This window comes from Sinocyclocheilus anshuiensis, unplaced genomic scaffold (assembly GCF_001515605.1).
Source record: "Sinocyclocheilus anshuiensis isolate Anshui unplaced genomic scaffold, SAMN03320099.WGS_v1.1 scaffold38, whole genome shotgun sequence".
Lineage (NCBI taxonomy): Eukaryota > Metazoa > Chordata > Actinopteri > Cypriniformes > Cyprinidae > Sinocyclocheilus > Sinocyclocheilus anshuiensis.
The window spans coordinates 3391920-3405082 of NW_015544213.1; the positions used below are offsets into that span (position 1 = coordinate 3391920).

The following is a 13163-nucleotide window of genomic DNA, read 5'->3' on the forward strand; positions in this document are numbered from 1 at the left end:
GATCTGAGTACACACTAACTGATCTTGTTAAACAAAAGACCCGTCCATTTAAGACTCAAATCCCTGCTAAGAAAGTCAAAACAAGTTGGTGGGTGTTAAAACTAAACATCTTTTTGCAAACAATACACATAAATAGCATATATATACCATATAGGCTATATATATATATATATATATATATATATATATACACACACACACACATAATTTTCAAATGTTTCAGTAACCACAAAAGTTATATTAAAATCAAGTGTGTGCTAAAAACAAACAAAAAAATGTACTAAAAAAAATAAAATCTTGCAGAAAGTGTTAGGTTATAATAACAGGTTATTATAGTAGGTTATAATAACATTATAGGAGGTTATCAGCAGGTTATTATAACAACAATAAATGCAGTGAAGTATTTCTGTTAGAATTAGCAACAACTTTCACAATGTCATAAAAACTTGTCTTGAACAAAAATAATTGTACTAGAAGCGCCAAAAGGCTCATTGGGTTGCGTGAGACAAACCTCAAGGAATGACTGGGAAAAAACACTTAAAATGACTTGAAAGAGTCAAAGGTCACTGAATAATTCACACACTGTAGCCAGGCTGTGAATATATATATATACTGGTCTGTAAAATTACTCTTTTATACTTTCATGTATCTTGGTGTTACCATTTTCTATAAAATCCTCGGCTAGCATGGACATTTTTAAAAAGGACTTGAAGACCTACTTATTTTATCAAGCTTTCAGCGTTTAATTAGGTCGGAGAATTGTGAGGGATTGGCTGCATGTTTTTCTTGATGTTATGTATTGTTGTTATTTTATGTTTGCATGTATTTTAGTATTATTTTTACTCATGGACAGCACCTTGGTCCATTTTAATGGTTTTGAAAGTGCTTTATAACTAAAAATTGAGTTGAGTTGGTGTTTGTTTACATCGTAGTCGACTCCAAGTTACTTGACAGAAAACTACGGTACTTTTTGTTGAAACCCTCCCAAAACAAATGCAAACAAAATATTGAGAAAGTGAGCCATGCAACTACAAAATCAACATCTGCGCTTAACAATTTTCTTTATATTCTCTGTCAGTTAACTAACGGGAAATTCCCCCAAAACGAAGTTTGGAATACAGATTTATCCTATATAAACAATTACCTTCGGTTCCCAAGAGCCTGAGCGGGAGGCTTTTAAAATGTTATAATATTTTCTTCACAGCCTGTGTTTGTTGTTTTGGCCTCGCAGCGGCAGCCGGTAACCGGGCGCGGGGACCGCACGCGCTCCTCTGCAGGTGCGAGCGCGAGCAGAAGGACGAGATTAAAGTGTCTCCCTCCACCTGTCTCTCTCTCTCTCTCTCTCTCTCTCTCTTTCACCTCCATCTCTCCGTTTGACGGGGTGAGGAGCGTGAGGCAGATTTGTACCGACAGCACCGCGCGCATTCTCCAGTCAAACGGCATAAAAGGCGCGCGGCTGATCAAAGCGCGCGCTGCGGCGCCCGTCTCGCGGGTTCACGACGTTTGAAGGTTAAAACAACAAAAACGACACGCAACCGCTATTTACATTTTATTTATTTTTTCTCTCCACCTCACTCTCTGAAGCGCTCCAAAAAAACTTTTCTGCACAAATAACAACATTAATACGCAAATATAGAAGTAGGCTAGAGGCGTGACGCTTGTTTGGAAGAATATTGGAATGAATTCGTTTAAAAATAATTTAATGATGCCGACATTTTACGGAATGTGAAATGATGGCAAACGAGCAATTTGAGGGAAAACAACTTGCGTCGTGAAGGCGGGCGGGATGAAACGGTTCACATGGGATCGTGACGCCGTTGCGCTTCAGTCCAACGGCGATATTTGTAGTTCATCTTCTGAGGAGTTGAAACGCTGCTACTTACACACCAAGGGATTCTCGGCGGAGCAGGATCATCCTGTGGGTGCTTAATATGAATACAATTACACATTCGGTAAACAGCGCTCCGCTTATGAATGTGCGCAAAACTTACGCTGCACGTGACGTAACGCTGCGCTAATATGAGGCAACCGTCGCTGGAGCGCCTTTTATTATGCTTATGACTGAGGGCTACGTTATTACCTCGTTTCATTACAGTAACATTACTAATCAAAAATACTATGTATTATTTTATATTCATGTAGAAAAAGTGCCTCAAAAATAGAACTAAAAATACAAAATACAGAGCTGTGTAGCATCATATAAAGTTCGTATATGTAAATAGCTATATTACAAGGGTATAATAAAAACAAAAATTGTACTAAAAAAGACTTTAGGGGAAAGGTGTGTCCCAAAAAATGTAAAGAAAAAAAAAGATAACATTTTGAATAAACTGACTTATTATTAAACTTTTTTTTAATAAAATCACTTATTCAAAATGGAAAAAGCTCCGATTTTGTGGAATTATACCATAAATTATTACCAAGAAACTAAGGAAAAACAATGTATGACAAAAGGCATTTCATAGAATTTATGAAAAACGAGCATAACTGGCGATTTCAAATCATGTTTATTTGTACAAACTGCTAGAAAACGGAGAAGGCGATCACAGAGTTCTCCAGAGGTTCTCCTGCTTGAATCTGAGGCACATGTATGTGTAAGTGCATTACCTTTGTATTTATGGTTAATACAGAATCAGTCAATCTTACAATCCAATCCTTAAGAACTAAACAACAGCTAATATTGCTGTACGATGACACAAAATCAATGAGAGGAGATCCAGCTGTTAAACTTCATAGATAAAATGAAGCATTATCTGGAGATTAGAATGCTTAGAATTAGGACAAAAAAATCTAGAACTATAGATTTCTAAATCAAATGTGAATTGTACCCTTCTCCAATATGTGTAAGAATCTATCTGGCCTGTTTTAAGTGCTATATTTAGCAGACAAAATATATTTAACTTGTAGAGCATCTTCTGATCTTTTCCTTAAAGGAACACTCCGCTATTTTTGAAAATAGGCTCATTTTCCAGCTCCCCTAGAGTTAAACAGTTGAGTTCTACCGTTTTCGAATCCATTCGGCCGATCAAGCCTATTTTCAGGCACTGCGTAATATCATTGGCAGCAAAGTTCCTTGATTATTACGCCAGAATGAGAGTATAGTTCCTAGCCATATCGGCCTAGAAAATCGCAACTTTTCATTTTCCGTCGGTCTTAGTACACGATGTAACTACAGAAGAGTCAAGTTTTAAATAGGAAAAATATCGAAACTCTTTGGTCATTTTTGAGCGAGATGCTAACGGTCTAATCAGATTCAATGATCTATGCTAAGCTACAGCTAAAAGTGCTACCGCCAGACCCGGAGATCGGCTGAATGGATTCGAAAACGATAAAACTCAACTGTTTAACTCTAGGGGAGTTGGAAAATGATAAAAAATAGTGGAGTGTTCCTTTAACACCTTCTCAAGTAAAGCTACGTTAACATTTACATCCATGTCTCAAGCATCATTTCAAAATCAAGAACCTCCAGATAATGAATAGATCATGAACATTTCAAGGCATTACGGCACGTTAGTATTTACAGAATCCATTTGTGTGCGTGTGCAATGTGTTACAGTCTGTGGAAGTACGAAGGTTACTGAGGATAAGCTTCGATCACCATAGCATGACCCTGCAACACACATACAAGAGAGTGTTATGAGGATATTTCCACGTGTGCAAATGCTTTGTTGGTTTTGTACAGTCACACACCTGTCCTCCAGCAGCACACGCTGCCACCAAGCCGTACTGACCACCCTCCTTCTGCAGTCTGTGGGCGACGGTGGTCACCAGTCTACAGCCGGTGGCCGCAAACGGATGTCCAAGAGACAGAGAACCTCCCCATGAGTTAAACTTCTCCATCGGAGGAGCACCAACCTGAGAAAACAGAGAAACAGTGTACACGAGCTTTCATTATCATCGATATCTTCAACATTGCTATTGCTCATCAATAGACAGAAGCAAGATTTTCAACCAATTATTTCACAGCCTTACATTGTGAAAAAAAAAAATTCTGCTCATTTCCAAAAATGGCCTAATATTTTTTTTTTCAAATGATATATTGATCACTCATCAAAATAACAAGAGCAGTCAAATGCTTTTCAAAATGATTGCATTAAATTCAAAATTCAAATAAACACAATTTAAAAGTATTCAAAATGTTTCATGTAACTTACAATCTGCAAAGTGGAAAATATGTTCAAATACTCCATTTAATGTCAAGTAACTTCACATAAACACATTTATAAATAAATAAGCTTTTTTTCCCCCCACAAAATCTGCAATTTTCTGTTGCTGTTTGGATGTAGTAAAACACCCACAGATGTAGCAGACAACATCTGGGCCATGTTTGCATTTTCTTCAGTCGCTGCCCATAATTATATATATCCTTAAAAATCAGGATAAGCATAAAATAATGTCTTCAGAATCATTCATACAGATTCAGAGGAAGACAGGAATCATGTGTTTGTGGCAGTTTTTCTGGTTAATACAAGACTTCTTCACCTTACAAATGGTTGTCGAAGGCAAAAATGCTATGAAATGCATCATATTTTATGTGAAAGTGTGACATGCTCCAGCAAAACAGACCCTATTTTTGGAAATTAGAACTTGGAAATTAGAACAATACTTGTTTCTAATTAGAATTAGAAACAAGTATTGGATTTCATTCAGCAAATATATAGGCGTTTTTTTTGTTGTTGTCACCTTTAGCAATAATAAATCAATGCTTTATAAATGGTGAGTTTTGTATGGCAAATGCAACTCATATTTTCTTCATTAAAACCTAGTTTTTGTAATTATGCTTTGTTTAGTTGATGATTTCTTACCCAATGGGACATCTAGTATATTTATTATCGCTCAAATCCCCTTGGAGTATCCTGAGGTTTAGCATCTTGCTCAAGGGCACTATGGAGAATCATGAATCAAGCCCTCCTGGGTTTTTGAACACACAACCTCTGGGTCTTCAAGTACTATTTCACACCCCCTAGAGTAAACACGCACATACCTTAGTTTTTCTGCCCATATATGTTTGGGCGAACCAGTCAGATTCCATTGCCTTCAGGTTTGCCATGATCTGACCCTGTAAAAAAATAAATAAAGCAGACAACTAAAGTCTTTGCACACACAATCACTCCTAAATGTAGTAAGTGTTCTGCATAAGATTTTTAACGCAGTATCAGTGGAAAACTGGAAGGTGATGCTTACAGCAAAAGCCTCATGGAACTCAAACACATCGATGTCGTTCAAGGTCAGACCGCTCTTCTCCAGGACCTTTGGTGTGGCGTAGGTCGGCCTGAGAGAGAAAACAACCAACACATGAGTGTGTGTGACATGACAGAGACAGACATTTTCAACATTGATAATAATAAGAAATGTTTCTTAAGCAGCAAATATTAGAATGATTTCTGAAGGATCATGTGACTGAAGACTGGAGTAATGATGCTGAAAATTCAGCTTTACATCACAGGAATAAATTACATTTTATAATATATTAAAATAAAAAAAGATATTTTAAATTGCAATATTTTTTTATTTTTATAGTGAAATTTTACCAACCCTAAACTTTTGAACAGCAGTATGTACAAATCTGATTAATGTATGCAAGCAATTCACTGAATAAATTACTTCATCTTTTAACATGATGTGCAAGAACCAAAGTAAAATTAAAAGTATAACAGTGTCAATATTGGTACAATATACTCACTTAACTGATTATTAGTCTGTCTCTATTAAGAATCTCTATCTTTATATCAAAGGAGATAAAGAAGCTGTAGCATATAAAAAGAGAACAGAAAATAAATCTAAACCAAAGAGTCATTTTTTTGCAGCCTATATGAATGTCAGTCAGAAACTCACTCACACGCCACAACACAACAAAACCACAGCAATAACAAAACCCACAGCACAAAACCTCACAGGCCTGAAAGAGAAAGAGAGAATAAAGGAGGCAGGAACTCACCCGAGAAGCAGCTGGTCTTTTGGGTCTTGAGACACGTACACAAAATCTCTGAAGGTAAAAACACACAGACATAATATCAACAGCAGCATGAGCCGCTGTGTGCTGAAGAAATGATGTCTGTCTGCTGTAATGGGACACTATAAACACATGACACCTACAGCTGCAGGAAACTGAGCTTGATTAACAGGAAAATGGAAAGACTTCACTATAATTTCAAATTATTCAACAATTACATTTACTTAAAAGTAAATTGCATCTCTTTTCAATGTTAAAATACTTTATCCTATAACAATTTCAACAATTTGATTTCCCTTAAAAGAATAAACACTGACGTTACAGAAAATTATACACTTTCACACACGTTTCTGAACACATATTTGGTTTTCAGATAGTATTTCTGAGCCATTTATGCAGTTTAAACTCAATAAATACATTTGATTCATGGGTAAGTTTTGACAGATCAGCTAAATTGTTTAGGAAAACACAGATGATGTTGTCAGTGAGATGCTGCGTCTGGTAGTTTTTTAATGTAAGGCATTATTTTTGTTTTGTACCTGAGATACGCTTTAGGCTTGTAACCCATAGCAAGAGCTTTCTCCTCTGACATGATCAAAACTGCAGACGCTCCATCAGTCTGAGTGAACAAACACACACACAAAGAGAAAGAGCTCATGACAAATCTGACAGATATCCCTTAAATTAAAGGGCTGGTAAAAGCAAGTTGGATTAAACCAGAAACTCAGATGAACTGACCAGGAAGGAGGAGTTTGCGGCCGTCACTGTGCCGTGAGGCTTGATGAAGGCGGGTTTCAGTTTGGCCATCTGTTCCATGGTGGAAGGACGGATCCCATTGTCTTTAGACACAATATCCTTCCCTGTGACAAACACATCCTCACAACATTTAAACAACAATCTGAACTGCTCAAAAATCTTCTGATAAGAATGGTCCCAATAATTTAATTTTTTATGAAAACAGAATTATGCAATCTAAACTTAGAATTGCGAGAAGGAAATTCTGCTTTTTTTCAGAAAAAAAAAAAAAATCTGAATTGTGAGATGACAAGTCGCAATTATATACACACACACACACACACACACACACATATATTTTTTATTTTATTTTATTTTTTTCCGTGGCAGAAAAAAAAAACAAAAAGTTAACTCATGTATTTATTTTATTTTTTTTTTTTCCGTGGCAGAAAAAAAAAACAAAAAGTTAACTCATGTAAAAAAAAAACAAAAAGGAAAAAAAAGAGTATTCTGCCTTTTTCCCACAAATATGTATTTTTTTCAGTCAGAATTGTGAAATATAAACTCTAAACTATTAATGTTAGATATAAAATCACAATTCTGAAAAAAATAAAGTCTGAATTTCGAGAAAAAAATTTTTTGAGATGAAATTCCAAATTGTAAGATATAAAAATAAAGATAAAGAAAAATGGTCCGAATTGTCTTTCTGGCAGAGGCTGAAATGTTGTGGCAAGTGCTGCTGTAGTTGTGTTAATTGTTCACCTGGCACTTTAAAGCTGATGACATCACTGAGCAGCCCACTGTCTTGAGCTTTCTTTGCGAGCATGTGAGATCGCAGAGCAAATTCATCCTGCTCTAAACGCGACACACCGAATGCAGCCGCCAGACGGTCCGCGGAGTGACCCATTGTTTCGGCTGTGGAGAACTCAGCCACAGCTGGCAGCTACACACACGTGCAGAGAGACATTTAAGAGCTTTAAAGAAGTGAACCCAACAATACCATACAGACTGTATTTCGACAGACTAAAACACTGAAATATAGATGTTCTAGTGATATATGACATTTTATAAATCAGATGTAATAAAGGGCTATAATATCTGATCAGACATTCGTCTTGATAGCAGTAAGAATGGGTTGAGAATTACAAAAAATCAGTAATGTTGTGTCATATACTGTATGTCAGATTTTCCAGCAAAAATGTTTATAAATTTATAGCTGTTTAAAATGTATGGTTGCTTCTGGTATAATTTCCAGCTATTTTTGTATTTGTATTTTATATATATATAAAAAAGATGCTGATATATATAAAGTGTTTATGCTTTTTATAGCTATAACTATTAGATGTTATAGATGTCTCCTGTATAATTTCCAGCTGTTTGCTAATTATCTTTGTAAATAATAGTAATAATAATAATAAATAACAACAATATTGTTATTATCTAAAAACATTTAAAATATATTTGTAATAATAAAATATTAATAATATAATATAAATTTGAAAGTAGATTTTTTATTATTATTATTATTATTTTTACAATGTAGAAACAAAATGCATAATTGATATGATGTTGCATACCTCGGCAGGGTGTTCTCTCTTTCTCCAAAATATTCTGTTTCTAAATATGATGTGGGTCCCTTTGCACAAAGATGGCTTTAATAATGTAATTTGGAGTGACAAATACACTATGGGGAATTTGTATTCTGTGATTTGGGTACCTAGACATTCAAACTGAGGTGTGCTGGGGGTAATATGTGAGGTGTATTATGGGTAATGTAGTACCTCAGGTGCGAGGTGAGCGAGGCGGATGGAGCCCAGCAGAGAGAGTCGAGCCCCGAGGGTTTTTGCTTTGTTGAGTGACAGCATCGTCTTCCTCATCTTGCGGCTGTGACGAATGGGAACGTCAGACATAAACTCGACTCCACCGGCGATGACGGCATCACATTGACCAGCTGCGATCAAACCGACAGCTAGAAAACAAATTAACAATCAATAGTTCAGTCCATTTAACAATCTTCTGTAACCTGCCTTCAGGTTCAGTTTTAATTCAATTACAATCTACCATCACCAAAAGGTGTGTCAGTACCTGTGGTCATCGCTTGGTTGGAGGAAATACACGCCATAGTCACTGTGTGAGCAGGAGTCTTATCTGAGAATCCAGCACCAAGAGCCGCCTACAAGAAAACATTAAAAATAATTATTTCTAAATGAACATCCAAACTAATTTTATGATCAGAAACCAAGCAGCAAATGTAACGTTTCTAAGAAATGGTCTTTCGCTGATGATGGGACCAGAGTTATTATAGTTAACTAAACTAAAACAATTTTAAAAAATTCAGTTACTTGAAATAAAAGTTAACTGAAATCAAATAATATATATATATATATATATATAAAACTTTTTTCTTATTTTTATTTATTATTTTCATTTAATTTAATTGTATGCACTAAAATAACAATCTCAAATAAAAATAAAACCTACAATAATTAAAAAAATACTAATAAAAATAACAAAAACACAAAAAATTACTAAAACGTAACTAAAATTAAAATGCAAACTGGAAAATATAAAAATAAAAACCAATTACAAATATTTCTAAAAGCTGTAATAGCTTGTAGTATAATAGTTTGTCACAAACATAAAATTACACAGGAAAAATAAAATATATATTTATAAAAAATAAAATAAATATATATCCTATACGAAATAATGCACATAATTTATGTAATTAAATATGGTCATGGGTTTGATGCATACACACACACACACACACACACACACACACACACACACACACACACACACACGCTCTCTCGTCAGAAGCCACCTCAGGATTAATGGTATCTGGAATTTTGGCCGCAAAAAAGCAAAAGAATAAACAATATTTTTTCGCTTTTGGTGATCCACAAGTGAATGAGCAACAACTGAATTATTTTGGACATGGTCAGCTTGCTATTTATTGTTCCACCTTGAAATACAAATTGGCACGTAATGCTGCAAACGCCAAGTTGAAATCCAGTCTAATCAATATGGACGATTTACATGTGTCAATATACTTCTCTCTTTTGATCCTGTTGGCGGGAGATATACAGCTTAATCCTGGCCCACACACCTTGGCTCCTTTGTACAATCAGAGCGGTAACGTTAATTGTTCATTTGAGCAGTTTGGCCGCGAAATGGGGGTTGATTCACTTGTGGATGGATCGGCAGGAGCTTCGGGCTGCTGGGATGAGGAGCTCGGATTGCGGTTTGCTGATCGGATTCTGCTGCGTGATTACGTGGCCCAGGTGGATTGTGAGAGACTGGGCCCTGAAGTTGGTACGTTAGTGGATGGATTTCGATGCCGGCAGGTTGGACCGGATCCTACGGGACTGATGGGTGGAAGTAATGGTGTTCCTTTTGGATCTGGCATGTTGTCTGCTGGCGATACGGTGGAACGTTCTCGGGATGATTTGGACTGCTGCATAGATTCGGTCGCATTGCAGTGTGCAGTGCGGGACGAGTCGGCTGGAAATCCGGATTGCAGTTGTGTGCTGCGTGGAGCGGGACTTGGAGTGAAAATAACTAACACTGTGGCAGCTACTCCTTGGACAAGTGTTGCAAATTAGCTTCGGCTACAAGCATTATGGTACATGCATGGGATGATTGTTTTTTACATTTTCATCTATGTTTATTGTATCTGTCCCTAGCAAATAAAACATTAAATAAATAAAAATTAGGACAGAAAAAAAAAATTGCAGGAATAGTAAAGCCGCTTTTTAAATATTTACATATTTAATCCTTTTATTTACATTTTTTAAATTTATGCTCTGAATGAGTTTGCTTTTTGTTTGAATGCATAGTATGTGCTGTACCCAATTCACAAACAAACACGGTCACTGCAGTGATGCTCTGTGGACAGGGCTTCTCAACTCTGGCCCTCGAGGTCCACTTTCCTGCAGAGTTTAGCTCCAACCTTGATCAAACTCACCTGCCAGTAACTAAAAATAGCTTCAACATCCAAATTCTATTTTAGAAATGATCACAGACTAGACAGAGGACAGACTGACCTCTCTGGCCACATTACTGGTCTTCACTTCCTGAATAACAGTTCCATAGACAATATAATCAACAGCATCTTTAGGGAGACCGGTTCTGTTCAGCAGACCTCTGAAGAGAAGAAAAAAAAAAAAAACAGACAGACAGTTAGTCCTGAAACTTATAGTGATGAGTGAATCTTTATATGTATTTGTGTGAGTGTGGTGACATACTGTAATGCAGCTCTCGCCAGATCGTGGGGCATCAAATTAGCGTATCTAATAACAAAGACAGAGAGAGCAAAGACACAAAGAATGATTTCAGCAAAGTAAATCTGATGAAGAAACAAACTCGTCTACATCTTGTATGGCCTGAGAGTACATTTTCAGGATATTTTCATTTTTGGGTGAACTATTCATTTAATTCTATTCCTTTCTGCACCTTACAAACTATTGTTTTATTTAAATGATTTAAACGTTTTTATTTCAATTCACAAAGTATGATGTGAATTTCACATACAGTAAGTAATGTGTGCAACTTGTCAGGCCACATCTCTGACTTCATGCTCATCTGAATCAAAACACATTCTCACTTACATGGTGCCAGACTGGAGGAAAGGAGTTCGGACGCCATCAACTAGAACGATGTTCTTCACTCCTGGTGTGGCTAGAGTCTTTTTGCTCTTTGCTGTGTGATTAGAAAACACGACAGAAAGAAGGTGATCAACAAAAATATTTACAGTTGTATTGTGAAAATGGAATGTGAATTTTTTTTACTCTAAATAAACATTAAATTTTGTATTTCTTTTATTTAGTGTGAGGACTTTTGCAGAATATAGCAAAATAGATCGTAACTGGACTGATTATTGGTAAGCATTACACCTGAAATGTTACCTTGAGCTTGCAGATGAACAGATGTGCTGAGAGAACGAGCAGCTGGAGAGAAAGAGAACGCAGTTACTCATACAGCTCTAATTATCGATAATTATTTTAAATGTTTAGTGCACATTGCATAACGTGAAGTGTTATTTAGCTCTGCTGAGACCCAAGACGCCTTACCGAACTGAGCAGCCTGCACAGATGTCAAAGGGCTGCTCCTCAGTGAAGTCAACAACATAGACGCCATCTTTGATTATCTGGAAGAGTTAATCCAAAAGTGTGAATGATTATTCAAAACTACCAATCATTTCAGTCTAACAAAGCAGGTGCACTCATAATCCCATAATGACAATAGTCTCTTTATTAGACAATTATGCTTGCTCTCTCTCTCTCTCTCTATATATATATATACACACACACACACATATGTACAAAACAAAAATAAATAGGTCTCATCATTTGTTTTTTGACATGCTACTATTTAATATTTGTAACAGCTAAAGGAATAGTTTAATTATTTTAGTTCTCATTCAAAAAAAATAAAAAAAAGATGAATGAAAAAACTTGGCAGAAATGAGTTAAGCATAACAAAAGGATGTTTTATTATCCTACTGAACGTACTGTTAACACACAGTGATGTAATTGTTGTATAATAAAATATATTTATATTTGACTCTGACCTGGAGTGCATGAGATATTTAATATCATGTACATGGCCTTCAAAACTGTTAAACATTTTTAACTGTTAAACATTTGTAACAAAATATTTTATTTATTTTACTTTTATTTAACCAGGATAGCCTCTCCGAGATTAAAAATCTCTTTCACAGGAGTCTCCTGGACAAAATGAGCAGCAATACAATCGGTTTCATCACAAATTTACAAAACAAAAACAAACTAAGAACACTTAAAACAATTACCCATCACTGAATCATCTTCCAATTGCCAAATAACTCTTTTAAAATGTTTATAATCGTATAATGTGTATCAAAACTATAATGTATCAAAACTAAGTGCCATCTGCACTCAAATGCTGCTCAAAGTCTCTGAATCAGCTGGTGTTTTGGTGATTTTCAGTGGATGTATGAAGGTGTCTTTGCATAGAAAGCACATGTGTATTTCATCACATTAACGATCAACATGCTCCACTTACCACAAACAAACAGTCACACAATACTGGATTGTCTTCATCTTCACAATTATATCTACTGTTGTATCATTTAAAACAATATTTCTTTGAAATAATTGACACTTGCTTTGATATTCTGCATCAATGCCATGGCATTCAAACATTTTAAAGGCGTTGCTAAAGTTTTCAAATGCTATCGAACTGCTATCCATATTTGACATTAAAGGGGTCATATGATGTTGCTAAAAAGAACATTATTTTGTGTATTTGGTGTAATGAAATGTGTTTATGCGGTTTAAAGTTAAAAAAACATTATTTTCCACATACTGTACATTATTGTTTCTCCTCTATCCCTCGCCTTTTTGAAACGCGTCGATTTTTACAAAGCTCATCGGTCTGAAAAGCGAGGTATGCTGTGATTGGCCAGCTATCCAGTGCGTTGTGATTGGCC

The 13163-nt window shown here is 35.8% G+C and overlaps 1 protein-coding gene across 1 annotated transcript in view; it reads right to left on the minus strand.

Moving 5' to 3' along the window:
* Nucleotides 1-3395: 3395 nt before the first annotated feature.
* LOC107697210 (hydroxyacyl-CoA dehydrogenase trifunctional multienzyme complex subunit beta) overlaps nt 3396-13163 on the minus strand; it is an 11521-nt gene continuing 1753 nt past the window's right edge. Inside the window, exons 2-16 of the mRNA XM_016497908.1 lie at nt 11764-11840; nt 11599-11640; nt 11302-11392; nt 10939-10983; nt 10738-10837; nt 8774-8861; nt 8470-8657; nt 7451-7631; nt 6692-6813; nt 6493-6572; nt 5939-5986; nt 5185-5272; nt 4985-5059; nt 3691-3855; nt 3396-3610 (exon numbers count right to left, since the gene is read on the minus strand). Coding sequence (XP_016353394.1) covers nt 3575-3610; nt 3691-3855; nt 4985-5059; nt 5185-5272; nt 5939-5986; nt 6493-6572; nt 6692-6813; nt 7451-7631; nt 8470-8657; nt 8774-8861; nt 10738-10837; nt 10939-10983; nt 11302-11392; nt 11599-11640; nt 11764-11830 — 1416 coding nt within the window. The 5' untranslated portion in view covers nt 11831-11840 and the 3' untranslated portion in view covers nt 3396-3574. The remainder of the gene's footprint in view (nt 3611-3690; nt 3856-4984; nt 5060-5184; nt 5273-5938; nt 5987-6492; nt 6573-6691; nt 6814-7450; nt 7632-8469; nt 8658-8773; nt 8862-10737; nt 10838-10938; nt 10984-11301; nt 11393-11598; nt 11641-11763; nt 11841-13163) is intronic.